Raw genomic sequence first — 16,865 nt, 5'->3', positions numbered from 1 at the left:
CAGCATACATAGCACACACCCGTTGGGCATTTTGATCACAATAGCCAAACATCAACACGATATCGACCTTTTCCGCAATTGGTAAACGGTCCATTTTAACACGGGTAATGTATCACGAAGCATATACCGTCCGCACTGGCGGAATGCTAGGTGATACCACGTACTTATACGTTTGTGTCTATTACAGTGCCATCTATCACAGAGCGAAAAAAGTGGTGCAACTAAAACATTCATATTTCTTTACGTACTACACGAATATGCAATAAAAAATGGGGGTTACTATTTTTTTAAAAAACGCAGTTGATATCCGTTTGAAGTATGGCAGTGCCATGTAGCGGGCCAACCATAGCGCCATCTGGTTCCCCCTTCAAGATAGACAAGTTTCGTTTGTTTTCGTTTGATGCTTATTTCGTGATATATTTGTCCCGGTTACTATCAATGGACCACCCTGTATAATACTATGTACTGTATATTGTACACTCAAGGACTATGTTTTCTTTGAAAATTAATGTGTTTTTGGATTTAATAAAGCATATCGTCTATGTGCTAAAATTGTATCCTTCGGTATGATAAAGTACAGTACACTATATCCCCTATGTTTTCATAATAAAATGAATTAAAAAAATTGAAAGACTCAATAATTCGGTACTTCCTCTAATCCGTCACCCATATGTGCCAGGAATGGCCAGATTGAAACATCCCCTTTGAACATTTGTACATGACTGTGCTTAAACTGACACACAATATTTTTAGCGCAACGCAATCTGACTTTCAGAAATCCCTACAAAGGAATGGCCCTGACTAACATTAACCTGTACCTTTCACAAATCACTTACCTCACCAAAAATCTTCGTTACTCGAACTACTGCAATACAGCGAGCGCCACTACTGCTAGCTAAATAAAAGATTCAAACTACTGAGGCACTAACTACTGGTTAGTCAGGGCCATTCTTTTGTAGGGATTTTTGAAAGTCTGATTGCGTTGCGCTAAAAATATTGTGTGTCAGTTTAAGACAAGGGGACGTTTCAAGATTAGCGAGACTCTAGTGAATATTACATGAAAAACACACAGAAAACGATAAACACTTAACTTGCAGCTCTGTAGTCTCGTATAAGCTGAGGGATGGAGCCTTTCATTAAATAAATCGCTCGGTTTCCGCATTGCGACGAGTTTTACAGTGTTTTCTGCGCCAACTCGACACAATTTTGTGCCCTTCACTCTAGTGCTGGCAGTAGCCGCCTGTGATTGGCCGTCGGACATTGAGGTCGAACACAGGTGGTAGTGGCATTATTGTGACTGTACCGTGTAGATTGCGCTTTAGGGGGAACAATTAATTTATGACTTCAGCAGCTATGATGCGATTGAGCGTCGTCCACACCATGGGTAATTTCGGCTTAGGTCTTTCAGTGATCTGTCAAATTCCTCTCGCAATATCCCGTCTTCACCTTCATCTTCTTTTTCTCATTCTGTGATATTATCTTCAAGATAATTTCCAGTGTAGAGCCTCTCTATATACGCCTTGCATCTTTCCTCTCTCCTTTCTTTCTTAAGTACTGGCTTCCTACCAGAGCTGTTGACAATCATACAGTTGCTTTTCTTATCTCCAAAAGTAATATTCCAGTTGCCTGTATCTATCTTTCACCAAGTTATATCTGCTACTACGGCCTTCCATTTATCCTCTAGCTATCCCTGCTTAGTCTTTCTACTTCCTGGCTATCTCATATTTTAGGCGTCTGTATTCCCTTTCGCTAGCTTCATTTGCTGCATTTTAACATTTTCTGTTTTCGTCTATTAAATTCAACATCTTCTGTGATACCTGCCGCTCCCAAAAGAAGTGTTATAACTCCTCTACTGTTCCTAACCCATATAAATCACTGGAGAGACAATCTAAGCATCCGTCTTAGACATTTTGCTGACGATGGTATCATTTACCGTCTTGTAAAGTCATCAAAAGATCACAACCAACAGCAAACTGATTTAGGCAAGATATCTTTATGGTTCGAAAAGTGGCATTTGACTCTATGTAATGAATAGTATAAAGTCATCCACGTGAGTCCTAAAAAGGAATCCGTTAAATTTCGATCACATGATAAATCACACAAATGTAAAGTATGTCAATTCAACAAAATGCTAAGGGATTATAATTACAAGTAACTTAAATTAGATCAAACACATAGGCACCTACAGATTATTATCTTTTCACCTCCCTGAAGACACACCCTAATGGAATTGAATTTTCAACCGATGAGGAGGTGCAGAAAGAGGTCCCAAATTGGGGCAAGAGATGTCATTCCAGGAAGGCAGAAAGAAGTTCCTGCCACAATTCACGACATGCGCCGAAGAAAATACCGATTGTGTGGAAAAATATTCAACAAGTGAATCAAGTATATCTTGTAACATTTTCAGCTACACTTTTTAAAAAAAATATATAAAAATCTAGTACACTTACATTGTGAGCATGCTTCATAGAAAATTAGTACATGTGATTGCCGATTGTCACAAAATTCTAACTCTAACAAGATATATGCACAATAAAATGTATCCTCTGCAACGCATTTTGCAGTTATTCGCTCTGTCTACGGTTACTTTTGCTTCGTTTCCTGTTTTTCCCTTTGTTCATTTTCCCTTTCTTTTGTTTCTCTTTCTTGTCTATCACGCTGTTTTTGTGATTTATAAGCTTCCCTTTCCAGAGTCTCCTGTTATCTTTCTTGAAGAAAAATTCTTATCATTTCAACCATCGACAGTTCTCCCGCTTGCTGAGACAGTGACTCCTGTGACGATACGCCACGCACACTATGGTCGTCTGCCGCTGTCCACATTCGCGAATCTACATCTACATCTACACCTACATTTATACTCCGCAAGCCACCCAACGGTGTGTGGCGGAGGGCACTTTACGTGCCACTGTCATTACCTCCCTTTCCTGTTCCAGTTGCGTATGGTTCGCGGGAAGAACGACTGTCTGAAAGCCTCCGTGCGCGCTCGAATCTCTCTAATTTTACATTCGTGATCTCCTCGGGAGGTATAAGTAGGGGGAAGCAATATATTCGATACCTCATCCAGAAACGCACCCTCTCGAAACCTGGCGAGCAAGCTACACCGCGATGCAGAGCGCCTCTCTTGCAGAGTCTGCCACTTGAGTTTGTTAAACATCTCCGTAACGCTTACCAAATAACCTTGTGACGAAACGCTCCGCTCTTCTTTGGATCTTCTCTATCTCCTCCGTCAACCCGATCTGGTACGGATCCCACACTGATGAGCAATACTCAAGTATAGGTCGAACGAGTGTTTTGTAAGCCACCTCCTTTGTTGATGGACTACATTTTCCAAGGTCTCTCCCAATGAATCTCAACCTGGTACCCACCTTACCAACTATTAATTTTATATGATCATTCCACTTCAAATCGTTCCGCACGCATACTCCCAGGTATTTTACAGAAGTAACTGCTACCAGTGTTTGTTCCGCTATCATAAAATCATACAATAAAGGATCCTTCTTTCTATGTATTCGCAATACATTACATTTCTCTATGTTAAGAGTCAGTTGCCACTCCCTGCACCAAGTGCCTATCCGCTGCAGATCTTCCTGAATTTCGCTACAATTTTCTAATGCTGCAACTTCTCTGTATATTATAGCATCATCCGCGAAAAGCCGCATGCAACTTCCGACACTATCTACTAGGTCATTTATATATATATTGTGAAAAGCAATGGTCCCATAACACTCCCCTGTGGCACGCCAGAGGTTACTTTAACGTCTGTAGACGTCTCTCCATTGATAACAACATGCTGTGTTCTGTTTGCTAAAAACTCTTCAATCCAGCCACACAGCTGGTCTGATATTCCGTAGGCTCTTACTTTGTTTATCAGGCGACAGTGCGGAACTGTATCGAACGCCTTCCGGAAGTCAAGGAAAATAGCATCTACCTAGGAGCCTGTATCTAATATTTTCTGGGTCTCCTGAACAAATAAAGCGAGTTGGGTCTCACACGACCGCTATTTCCGGAATTCATGTTGATTCCTACATAGTAGATTCTGGGTTTCCAAAAACGACATGATACTCGAGCAAAAATCGGGTCTGCCTGTTCCCGTTCGCGAACGTAGAGGGTATGACTTGACAATTGTGTCATAACCGCCATCCACACTGTTTGTCGGCTTGCATCTGTCATCTGCCATGTTTATTTTCAAGCTTGTGACGTAACTGCTCAGAGAAATCTTTCTCGGCACGCTGATCGTCATCTCTCGGGTGTGCACGCTGAGACACTTTCTGTCACACCGCGACAGCTGACAATCGCAAAGCTATGCCGGGTACAAGACAAGATGGCACCTAACTTTGCAAATAAGTGACAATCACCTACTAGACACTGAATCCTGCTATTATGGCATCCATCTTGTGATCTTAACAGTAGTAACAATGGAGATCCTAATAACGCTAACAAATAAACTTTGCATAAAGTGATGGTCAGAAACGAATTCTAACTACGTAGATAAACAATTCTGCAAGGAAATTGGCAGCGATAGGATAAAATTCCGGAGATTAGTTTTTATATATATACTACTGGCCATTAAAATTGCTACACCACGAAGATGACGTGCTACAGACGCGAAATTTAACCGACAGGAAGAAGATGCTGTGATATGCAAATGATTAGCTTTTCAGAGCATTCACACAAGGTTGGCGCCGGTGGCGACTTCTACAACGTGCTGACATGAGGAAAGTTTCCAACCGATTTCTCATACACAAACAGCACTTGACCGGGGTTTCCTGGTGAAACGTTGTTGTGATATCTCGTGTAAGGAGGAGAAATGCGTACCATCACGTTTCCGACTTTGATAAAGGTCGGATTGTAGCCTATCGCGATTGCGGTTTATCGTATCGCGACATTGCCGCTCGTGTTGGTCGAGATCCTATGACTGTTAGCAGAATATGGAATCGGTGGGTTCAGGAGGGTAATACGGGACGCCGTGCTGGATCCCAACGGCCTCGTATCACTAGCAGTCGAGATGACAGGCATCTTATCCGCACGGATGTAGCGGATCGTGCAGTCACGTATCGATCCCTGAGTCAACAGATGGGGACGTTTGCAACACAACAACCGTCTGCAAGAACAGTACGAGGACTTTTGCAGCAGCATGGACTATCAGCTCGGAGACTGTGGCTGCGGCTATGCACGACCGCACGTTGCAGGTCCTGTGGAGGCCTTTCTGGATACAGAAAATGTTCGACTGCTGCCCTGGCCAACACATTCTCCAGATCTCTCACCAATTGAAAACGTCTGGTCAATGGTGGCCGAGCAACTGGCTCGTCACAATACGCCAGTCACTACTCTCGATGAACTGTGGTATCGTGTTGAAGCTGCATGGGCAGCTGTAGCAGTACACGACATCCGAGCTCTGTTTGACTCAATGCACAGGCGTATAAAGGCCGTTATTACGGCCGGAGGTAGTTGTTCTGGGTACTGATTTCTTAGGATCTATGCACTCAAATTGTGTGAAAATGTAATCACATGTCAGTTCTAGTATATTTGTCCAGTGAATACCCGTATATCATCTGCATTTCTCTTTGGTGTAGCAATTTTAGTGGACTTTAGTGTATATACAAGACGCGAGATTTTATGCGTAATGAAAACCGTACTTACATCCGCCATTTTGCTCACTGCTGTCATTTTTCGAAATTTTTAATACTTGCACGGTTTCGTTCAGTACTTCATTTATGGCTTCCCGATGTCCACCGGATGATGTCATGAGACAATAACAGAACAGATTAATTTCTTTTATCAATACCGTGTTGGGGAGCCTTATCTAGTCTGATAAAAAAAATTAAATTAAATATTGAAATATTCCAATTTTTTCAATTTTAATCTAATACTTATGTAGGTGTTTTGTTTCATACTAGAATGTAGTGTTCCCAGTTTGGCACAGCTTTGCCACGGGAAACACGAATGCGGCAGAAGACGTCCGTCTTCTGGTTGGCTCCTGACCGTTGTCAGAAGGAGGCTGGTCTTTGATTACGCAGAGGTTTCTATTGTTTGGAAAAGAGCAGCCCGGATTCCTTTACATAATCAGTATGAATTTTATAATTACCTAATGGACCTTTAACAATGAACAATAAAAATTGCATTTGCAAATGAAATCATTAATAAATGGGGCGGCTATGAGTTGTATAGAAAGACAAGGAAGGGCCCTCTGTCTACGGAGAGGATGCCACAGTATTCTCCGCTCTAGTAAAGGCTGATTGACATTTATTAAAATAATGTGACATGGAGGTAAAAAAAAGGAAAAGAATAGAATAAGAATTCTGGTAAACACTAAATATATTCAAATATTTCTCACAAGCAATTAGGGCTTATTTATAAACAGTATAAGTTATACAGGGTGAGTCACCTAACATTACCGCTGGATATATTTCGTAAACCACATCAAATACTGACGAATCGATTCCACAGACCGAACGTGAGGAGAGGGGCTAGTGTAATTGGTTAATACAAACCATACAAAAATGCACGGAAGTATGTTTTTTAACACAAACCTAGGTTTTTTTAAATGGAACCCCCTTAGTCTTTTTCACTGACGCACATGTACATTGCCATGAGGGGTGAGGTACACGTTCGACGGGCGTTTCATAGGACGTGGAGAACGCCAGCCCGTTCTCCTGATCTTACACCTCTGGACTTCTTTCTGTGGGGTGCGTTAAAGGAGAATGTGTACCGTGATGTGCCTACAACCCCAGAGGATATGAAACAACGTATTGTGGCAGCCTGCGGCGACATTACACCAGATGTACTGCGGCGTGTACGACATTCATTACGCCAGAGATTGCAATTGTGTGCAGCAAATGATGGCCACCACACTGAACATCTATTGGCCTGACATGTCGGGACGCACTACATTCCACTCCGTAATTGAAAACGGAAACCGCGTGTGTACTTGTATCTCACCCCTCATGGTAAACTACATGTGCGTCAGTGAAAAAGACCAATAAAAAGGTGTTAGCATGTGGACGTAATGTGCTGTTCCAGTCTCTTGTGTACCTAAGGTCCAGCACTGTTCCCTTTGGATCCCTACGTAATTCGGTGCTCTCCGATACACACGATCGAACAGCGGAGGAGTGGTACTCAAGCGTCAACTTTAGGTTACAATATCTCCGGATGTAATTAACATTTTACAATGCAACAAACGGCACTGATTACGTATTTGTTCATAAGTTCAGATGTGCTAACAAAACTAACGGTGTTCCATTTAAAAAAACGTAGCTTTGTGTTAAAAAACATACTTCCGTGCATTTGTGTATGGTTTGTACTAAACAATTACACTAGCCCGTCTCCTCACGTTCGGTCTGTGGAATCGGTTCGTCAGTATTTGATGTGGTTTACGAAATATATCCAGCGGTAACGTTAGGTGACTCACCCTGTATAAGTAATTTTCTGACTGTTGGTGCGATAAGATTTCAGCCTGTTCTTGGTTCACGTCTTTATAAAAAATATAACACTCATTATCTTTCTCTTTCGATGCAATTCTTTCACTATTCAACACTTTTATAACAATAACTTGCCGGTTTACGGTATCGAACACAAATGACTTGAATTTCACCAATTACTAACTGCTGTCTGCACGCTGGCAAGAGCGTTCATTTTTATGGCTCACAATCGACCTCTTTTACCCTTTCACATTACAAGAAGAAGTGCGGCAAAATCTGAAGATGTACAAGAGCTTTTACCGCCATATTTTTTATTTAGATCGAAGTTCGATGGTTCAAATGGCTCTGAGCACTATGGGTCTTAACATCTATGGTCATCAGTCCCCTAGAACTTAGAACTACTTAAACCTAACTAACCTATGGACATCACACAACACCCAGTCATCACGAGGCAGAGAAAATCCCTGACCCCGCCGGGAATCGAACCCGGGAATTCGGGTAGATCCAAGTGGAACGATCAGTTTAGCTCCTGTTAAAATGTTTCTCTGACTGCGCTGTCGATATATTAGCGTTTGCGCTAGATGCACACCTTTACAGTTACGTGAATTATATAAACCAAATGTCTTTCAAAGATTAGGTCTAATCTTGTAAGTTGATCATTTAATACGTAGCTTGGTGAATGCCTTTCCAAGGGTACTTATAGCTTTCATACGACGGAAAGTCCAATAATATTCCAAGGCATATGCTGGTGGGAGCAGCATTATGCTTTGGGAGGCATTGTACTGTGCTTGCATAGGACCTGTGGTAGTAATTAAAGACGCGCTGACATCTACGAACCGCCTGCATGCTTTCATGCATAACTATCCCGACAGCGATATCATATTTCAGCAGTGTAATTGTCGTTGTCTCAGAACCGGGGTTTGACGAACATTATAGTGTACTCAGGTTGATGTCTCAGCGACCAAATTCGCCTGATGTATACTATGTGACGAAAAGTACAGACACCCCCAAAAACGTACGTTTTTTATATTAGTTGCATTGTGCTGCCACCTACTGCCAGGTACTCCACATCAGCGACATCAGTAGTCATCAGACATCGTGAGAGAGCAAAATGGGGCGCTCCACGGAACTCACTGTCTTTGAACGTGGGCAGGTGATTGGGGGTCACTTGTATCATACGTCTGTAAGCGAGATTTCCACACTCATAAACATCCCTAGGACCACTGTTTCCGATGTGATAGTCAAGTGGAAATGTGAAGGTGGACGTACAGCACAAAAGCATGAAGGCCGACCTCGTCTGTTGATTGACAGAGACCGCCAGTTGTTGAAGTGGTTAGTAACGTGTGATAGACCGTCACACGGGATTTACAGACTGCATTTGGATCCACTCAAGTACAGTCAGGCGGGAGGTGAGAAAACATGGACTCCACCGTCGAGCGGCTGCATATAAGCCACACATTACGCCAGTAAACGAAAAACGATGCCTCGCTTGATGTAAGGGGCGTCAACATTGGACTATTGAACAGTGGAAAAACGTTGTGTGGAGTTACGAATCATGGTACGGAATGTGGCGATCCGATGGCAGGGTATGGGTATGGCGAATGACCAGCGAACGTAATCTGCCAGCGTATGTAGTGCCAACAGTAAAATTCGGAGGCGGTGGTATTATGGTGTGGTCGCGTTTCTCATGGAGGAGGCTTGCATTCTTTGTTGTTTTGCGTGACACAACAGAGGCCTTTATTGATGTTTGACGTAGCTTCTTGCTTCCCACTGTTGAAGAGCAATTCGGGGATGGCGATTTCATCTTCCAACACGATCGAGCACCTATTTATAATGCACGGCCTGTGGCGGAGTGTTTACACGACAATAACATCCCTGTAATGGACTGGCATGCACAGAGTCCTGACCTGAATCCTACGGAACACATTTGGGATGTTTTGGAACGCCGACTTCGTGCCAGGCCTCACCGGCCGACGTCGATACCTCTCCTCAGTGCAGCAATGGTCTGCCGTTCGCCAAGAAACCTTCCAGCACCTGATTGAAGGTATGCCGGCGAGAGTGGAAGCTGTCATCAAGAATAAGGATGGGCTAACAGTGTACTGAATTCCAGCATTACCGATGGAGTGTGCCACGGACTTCTAAGACATTTTCAGGCAGATGTCCGGATGTTTCTGATCACGTAGTATATGTCCTGTGGAACTCACCAGAGTCGCTATCGGGTGCATGTAAAGCGGCGTGCCATTGTTTACGCAATGTGTATGACCTATGCGTAGACATCTAATGTCACATACCTCGCCGGCTGCTGTGGTCGACCGGTTCTAGGCGCTTCAGTCCGGAACCACGCGGCTGCTACGGTCGCAGATTCGTATCCTGCCTCGGGCATGGATGTCTGTGATGTCCTTAGGTTAGTTAGGTTTTTCTAAGCCTAGGGGATCTGAGATGTTAAGTCCCATAGTGCTTAGAGCCATTTGAACCACTTGACATAGCTCCACAAATGTGCCGTCAAACTGTGCCCTGATACGCAGAATAAGTGAAGTATTTCGTTCTAGAGATGGCAAACAAGCTGTGAAGCAGGTGGTCATAATATTTTCGCTCATCAGTGTACTGAAATTATTTGAGAAGGTGCTAACGGTGTGTCGTGCTGTCTGCAGGATGCACGTGTGCTGGTGGCAGCTGAGCGTGGCAATGATGTTCTTCGCCTGGTGCCCGCTGCTGTGGGCCGATGTGCCCAAGACGGAGCAGACCGACTACTACCACACGCCGCTCCGAATGGTGGGGGCACTGGCGCTCTGGGTGCTGTTTGCCATCGGCATCTTCTTGCTCTGGTGGCTCTGCAAGCCCAAAGTAATCGTCGACGAGCCCACCAAACTGATCGTCGACGAACCCACCAAACTGATCGTCGACGAGCCCACCAAACTGATCGTCGACGAGCCCACAAAAGTGATCGTCGACGAGCCCAGCAAGGTGATCGTCGACGAGACCACCGTGCTCCCTGCCGCCGAGGCGTGACGGCCCGTCCACTTGCCGGTACCTCCGAGACGCGACGTATGGCTGTGACATCAATGAGGCCACTTTGTCGCGTGGTGGTAGACCACTGGGATGTACATCTCTCCTGGAAAGCGACCTTTATATTGACGACCCACCATTATATCAAATAAATCTCCACATTACTCTGCAAGTTTTCAGCCGACACATGTGTTTGTACCTGAGGCTCCAGTTGCGATTCGCGCTATGCGAAAATTTTTTGTCGATGCGGAGCTTCTCTTGCTACAAACAGTGCAAAGAGCTCGAAAACACTGCAGGGGAAGGTCTTTCCAACTCGGACGATTTACTCAGTTGTATGGCAGCCCATACTGTACCCTAATATGAAGAAAATACACTCTAAAACAGGAAAAACAGACATGCCACGAAGAAATTATTGAATGGGACGGAAATCGGTAGAAGTGATGTACATATGCATACACACTAATGATTGGATGTACCGCAAAACTGGATGATATTTTCACGAGAAAGTCCTTCACACACTGAAAAAGTGAAGACCTCGTTAGTCCAACTTTGGCCGAAATGCAAGCAACTTTTCACGACATCCCTCAGGAGGACATCCAGTAACGTAATCAATCCATCGCAAGCTGAATAACGCAGTGCATAAGGGTCAGAGATTGAATTCCTCAATTTGTTGAGTGCTTTCTGTTGAATAAATCATCCAATGTTTCTAAAATTGTACCTTTGTTTGTTTGCCTGTACACTTACATCGTAATTACCGTGTTCCGGCTCATTCGAATTTTCTCTTGGAGTGTAAATTCTAAAACCAACATTTATAATTTTCTAGATGAGCAGCTTGTCGGAAACCTGTGTCTTGCACGTTGTGCCATAAGAGGTTTTGTTTTATAGTTTCGTGAAATACAGATTGACAAATAACTGCACAATACAGGTGAAACAAATAAATGTTTCTCAACCCATTCCCATAATGGTCACAGAGACACGGATGATCGCCATTGTATTTTGAAGTCTGGTACGAGACTATGAATTTCTGTCACTGATGTTCAGCTTCTGACAGGCAGTCAGAAGTGGTTTTTACTCTCAGTAACACTTAAATAAAACTAGTTTGTGCATCGTTGTCAGTAAGTTACAAATAACATTTTCAAAAATCACTGTACACATCCCACTACAGCCTTCAATAAAATGTTTAAAACAAGTGTATGTTGATTTATTTAGATCCTATAAGAGCCACCCATGAAATGTTAAAGTAATTATTTGTAGAATGAACAATAAAGCAACACTAATGTACAAAGCTACTGATACATGAATTGTACGGGTACAACAAAAAGAGCACTTTCTACGCATAAGTGCAATATCTAAAACAAACCTCAAAAAGATGCAGACTGTAACACAATATATTTTTACATATTACGACTGGGTAATAAGTTCATTAACAGTGTTTAGCAGAGATTAGAACAAGACGAAAATTAGTATGATTTACCATGAGGGAGTTAGTTCTGAATTACGGTTTAGTACGATTTCACATAAGTTACAGAAAGTAATTTCAAACAGTTTATAGCAATTCGAGTTTCAGTGAAATAGACTGCAATGACAGGGAGGCCCATATTACACCGAGCGAGGTCGTTCAGTGGTTAGCATACTGGACTCGCATTCGGAGGTCTACTGTTCGAATCCGTGTCGAGCCATCCTGAGTTAGGTTTTCCATGAATTCCCAAAATCGCTTTATTCAAATGCCGGGATGGTTCCTTTGAAAGGACATGGCTGATGTTCTGCTCATCCTTCCCTAATCTGATGAGACTGATGACCTCGCTGTTTGTACCCCCCCCCCCCACACCCCCAACCCAATCATATGGTTCAAATGGCTCAGAGCGCTACGGGAGGTCATCAGTCCCCTAGGACTTAGAACTACTTAAACCTAATCAACCTAAGGACATCACACACATCCATGTCCGAGGCAGTATTCAAACTGCGACCGTAGCAGCGGCATGGTTCCGGACTGAAGCACTACCACTGCCGGCCCCAAATCAATCAACCAGCCAATACTACAATACAATTTGCAGTCTACCAAGGCACCTCAATATGAAGCGACAGCTCGACCTGAGAAATGCCACACCGATGGGAATCATGAGTAGCAAAGTTGTTCATAGTGATTTTCCAGCATCTGCTCCTTCATGTAACAGTCAGGAATCTGTCAGTCGTAACCGATTTCCACGTCTAAGAATGAAGAACCTTCTGTACTGCGAGCATTCGTCTGTCGTACAAATGTCTTTCATTATCTCACAGAACAACCCACCCTCATAGATGCGATGTCCTCAACACGGAAGTTCTGAAATTCAATATTTGCAGAATATGGAATTTTTATGTGTTAAGTTCCTATGGGACCAAACTGCTGAGGTCGTCGGTCCCTAAGCTTACCTAACTTAAACCAACTTACGCTAAGGAGAACACACACACGCTTACCCGAGGGTCAGGGGAAGCCGCGCGATCCGTGGCAAGGCGCCTCGGACCACGCGGTTACCACGTGCGACTACAGAATATGCTGTCCATTTTTGTTTAATGGATTCGTGAACTATTTTAAGTAAAACTTGGCAGCGACATGAAAGTACGAGGGCGTTCATTTTGTTTTCTAGGCGTCTGTAACGTAGGTGTACTCTAGGTTAAAAAATGGTTCAAATGGCTCTGAGCACTATGGGACTTAACAGCTATGGTCATCAGTCCCCTAGAACTTAGAACTACTTAAACCTAACTAACCTAAGGACAGCACACAACACCCAGCCATCACGAGGCAGAGAAAATCCCTGACACCACCGGGAATCGAACCCGGGCGTGGGAAGTGAGAACGCTACCGCACGACCACGAGATGCGGGCTGTACTCTAGGCAGAGAGCTGACACTGAGTTTCTTTTGGCGGAAAACCAGAGCATCGCAGGTATTCGTAGGAGCTTGCTGAATGTCTACAGAGAACTGGCAGTGAACAAAAGCAAGGCGAGTCGTTGGGTGAGACGTGTGTCAGGGTCGCACAAACCAGTCCGTTCTCCCCCTTGCCAGCCTGCCGCACACAGCTGTGACTCCTACAACGCCGGAACGTGTGGACACTCTCATTCGAGGTGATCCACGGACCGCAGTCAAACACCTGCCAACTCAACTGGACGTCTCTGTTGGTGGTGCTGACACAGTCGCCCACCAGTTGGTGTACTCAAAGGTGTGCGTGTGTGTGTGTGTGTGTGTGTGTGTGTGTGTGTGTGTGTGTGTGTTAGAATGAATGACGAAGGAATTCGTCGTGCATCGCATGTGATACCTACCCCTCCTTCTCACATAAGAACGCTAGCTACCCTCAGTGAGGGCAGAGACTTGTTACAAACCACGCTTCCCCTGCAATGCTCCTCTCTGTTGCGACACTTGCTCGACGTGCACGCTGCAACCCCATTTAAAATGAAACAAGTTCACATGTGTGCACTATGCTTATTGTTCGTAAATCACTTGATTGCTGCACTCTTTACTTCTCACTGGCAGTAATTGAAAGACTTCAGGCTATAAATGCCACGAATAGTAATAATAATAATAATAATAATGTCTACAGCAATATAGTAGCCCTTATGTAGTTACTGCTGTCATACTGACAATTCATTCATCTCTTTCGAAGTGAGCATTGGAGCAGTTTCTGGACTACTGTGCGAGGTGCATTCAAGTTCTAAGGCCTCCGATTTTTGTTCTCCGGACTGGAAAGAGATAGAAACATGTGCATTGTTTTAAAATGAGGCCGCATTTATTGTCAATACGTCCCAGAGATGGCAGCACCGTACGGCAGATGGAATTTTACCGCCAGTGGCGAGAATGAGAACTGTTTTAAATACTTAAAATGGCGACGTTTTCCTTACTTGAACAGCGTGCAATCATTCGTTTTCTGAATTTGCGTGGTGTGAAACCAATTGAAATTCATCGACAGTTGAAGGAGACATGTGGTGATGGAGTTATGGATGTGTCGAAAGTGCATTCGTGGGTGCGACAGTTTGATGAAGGCAGAACATCGTGTGACAACAAACCGAAACAACCTCGGGCTCGCACAAGCCGGTCTGACGACGTGATCGAGAAAGTGGAGAGAATTGTTTTGGGGGATCGCCGAATGACTGTTGAACCGATCGCCTCCAGAGTTGGCATTTCTGTGGGTTCTGTGCACACAACCCTGCATGACGACCTGAAAATGCGAAAAGTGTCATCCAGGTGGGTGCCACGAATGCTGACGGACGACCACATGGCATGTTGCCAACGAATGTTGACGCGCAACGACAGCACGAATGGGACTTTCTTTTCGTCGGTTGTGACAATGGATGAGATGTGGATGCCGTTTTTCAATCCAGAAACAAAGCACCAGTCAGCTCAATGGAAGCACACAGATTCACCGCCGCCAAAAAAATTTCGGGTAACCGCCAGTGCTGAAAAAATGATGGTGTCCACGTTCTGGGACAGCGAGGGCGTAATCCTTACCCATTGCGTTCAAAAGGGCACTACGGTAACAGGTGGATCCTACGAAAATATTTTGAAGAACAAATTCCTTCCTGCACTGCAACAAAAACGTCCGGGAAGGGCAGCGCGTGTGCTGTTTCACCGAGACAACGCACCCGCACATCGAGCTAACGTTATGCAACAGTTTCTTCGTGATAACAACTTTGAAGTGATTCCTAATGCTCCCTACTCACCTGACCTGGCTCCTAGTGACATTTGACTTGTTCCAACAATGAAAGACACTCTCTGTGGCCGCACATTCACCAGCCGTGCTGCTATTGCCTCAGCGATTTTCCAGTGGTCAAAACAGACTCCTAAAGAAGCCTTCGCCGCTGCCATGGAATCATGGCGTCAGAGTTGTGAAAAATGTGTACATCTGCAGGGCGATGACGTCGAGAAGTAACGCCAGTTTCATCGATTTCGGGTGAGTAGCTAATTAGAAAAAAAATCGGAGGCCTTAGAACTTGAATGCACCTCGTAGGTACTATCTACAAATTGGAGAAGACATTTTCTCGAGATATTTAGCATTTGTTATGTACGTGTCTCACTTTTACCGGCAGTGACGTATGGGACACATCACAACGTATGTGCAGTGTGTGGACTATGTAAGGAACTTCTGACCTTCATTATATGGGGTGTTCAAAAAGTCTCTCTGCAGTGCCGTATGATTGTTAGCCGCGAGTACCGTATGATTGTTCGCCTGCCTGGGTTTCTTCCCTTCAAGTCGACTCTCCCAACATTCCATTAAGTGAAAATTTGTAAGTAAAACTGAGCATTTGATAAATTAATAACTTGTATTTCACTGAGTGTCATTTCGGTATATTCACTGCAGTATACAGCACGCGCGACTAACAATCATGCGGCACTGTGGAGAGACTTTTTGAACACCCTGTACTAATGCTACTAATTGAGAAACCGTAATTATTGATAACTTATCTAATCAATGTTAGAGTCTTACAAAACTGTGGTAAAAGTAATGATCTATAGAAAATAATTTAGTTTCGTGGCTGAAACAGAATCGAATCGTTGAGTTTTTACCCTTCAGAAAATTTCATTTTACCTCTCAGGGAGTAATTAGGCCGAAATTGGGACCCACTGCTACAGACAATACATTGATAAAAGCTAGGGCGCTATAATCGGTATCGATTATACATTGAACTTTTCTATAACTTGGAGTCTTAATCTGCTTTAACAGAGCTGTACAGTATTTTACTTTTAGTTCAATAACGTATTTACAGAAACTGGCCTGCCAGGGTAGCCTAGTGTGCTAAGGCGCTGGTTCCCGGACTCGGGTAGGCGCTCCGGGCCTGTATCGAATCCGCCCGGCGGATTAACGACGAGGACCGGTCTGCCAGCCAGCCTGGATGTGCTTTTTAGGCGGTTTTCCACATCCCACTAGGTGAATACCGGGCTGATCCCACGTTCCGCCACAATTACACGCCTCGCAGACATTTGGATACGTTCGCACTATTCCATGGCTTACACTGGACGCGGACCGATGGGTGTACACTAATTCAGGGTGAGGGCAGGAAGAGCTTCTGGCCACCCTCTGCAGCTAACACTGCCAAATCAATAGTAACATGGCTGACCATGTGTGAAATGGGACTAAGGCCCCAAGCAAGAAAGAGTGGTTTTTACAGAAAACTAATACGTACATAACTAATGAGAGGTATTGAATAGAATTGGGGAGAAGAGGAGTTTGTGGCACAACTTGACGAGAATAGGAGACCGGTTGGTAGGACGTGTTCTGAGGCATCAAGGGATCACAAATTTAGCATTGAAGGGCAGCTTGGAGGGTAAAAATCGTAGAGGGAGACCAAGAGATGAATACACTAAGCAGATTCAGAAGGATGTAGGTTGCAGTAGGTACTGGGAGATGAAGAAACTTGCACAGGATAGGGTAGAATGGAGAGCTGCATCAAGACTGACTGAAGACCACAACAAC

The 16,865-nt window shown here is 44.1% G+C and overlaps 1 protein-coding gene across 2 annotated transcripts in view; it reads left to right on the top strand.

The window, feature by feature from the left end:
- Nucleotides 1-16,865, top strand: part of LOC126159973 (uncharacterized) — a 215,533-nt gene that overhangs the window by 154,775 nt on the left and 43,893 nt on the right. Inside the window, exon 3 of one of the 2 annotated variants that reach the window (XM_049916782.1) lies at nucleotides 10,383-10,563. The exons of the other annotated variant lie outside the window; for it this stretch is intronic. Within the exon in view, the coding sequence (XP_049772739.1) occupies nucleotides 10,383-10,427 (45 nt within the window). The 3' untranslated portion in view covers nucleotides 10,428-10,563. Of the gene's footprint in view, nucleotides 1-10,382; nucleotides 10,564-16,865 lie in introns of those variants that run through there. 2 annotated transcript variants of the gene reach the window in all.

This window comes from Schistocerca cancellata, unplaced genomic scaffold, assembly GCF_023864275.1.
Source record: "Schistocerca cancellata isolate TAMUIC-IGC-003103 unplaced genomic scaffold, iqSchCanc2.1 HiC_scaffold_1150, whole genome shotgun sequence".
NCBI lineage: Eukaryota > Metazoa > Arthropoda > Insecta > Orthoptera > Acrididae > Schistocerca > Schistocerca cancellata.
The sequence above is the reverse complement of the archived record's forward strand: the minus strand, read 5'-3'. Positions and strand labels throughout refer to the sequence as shown.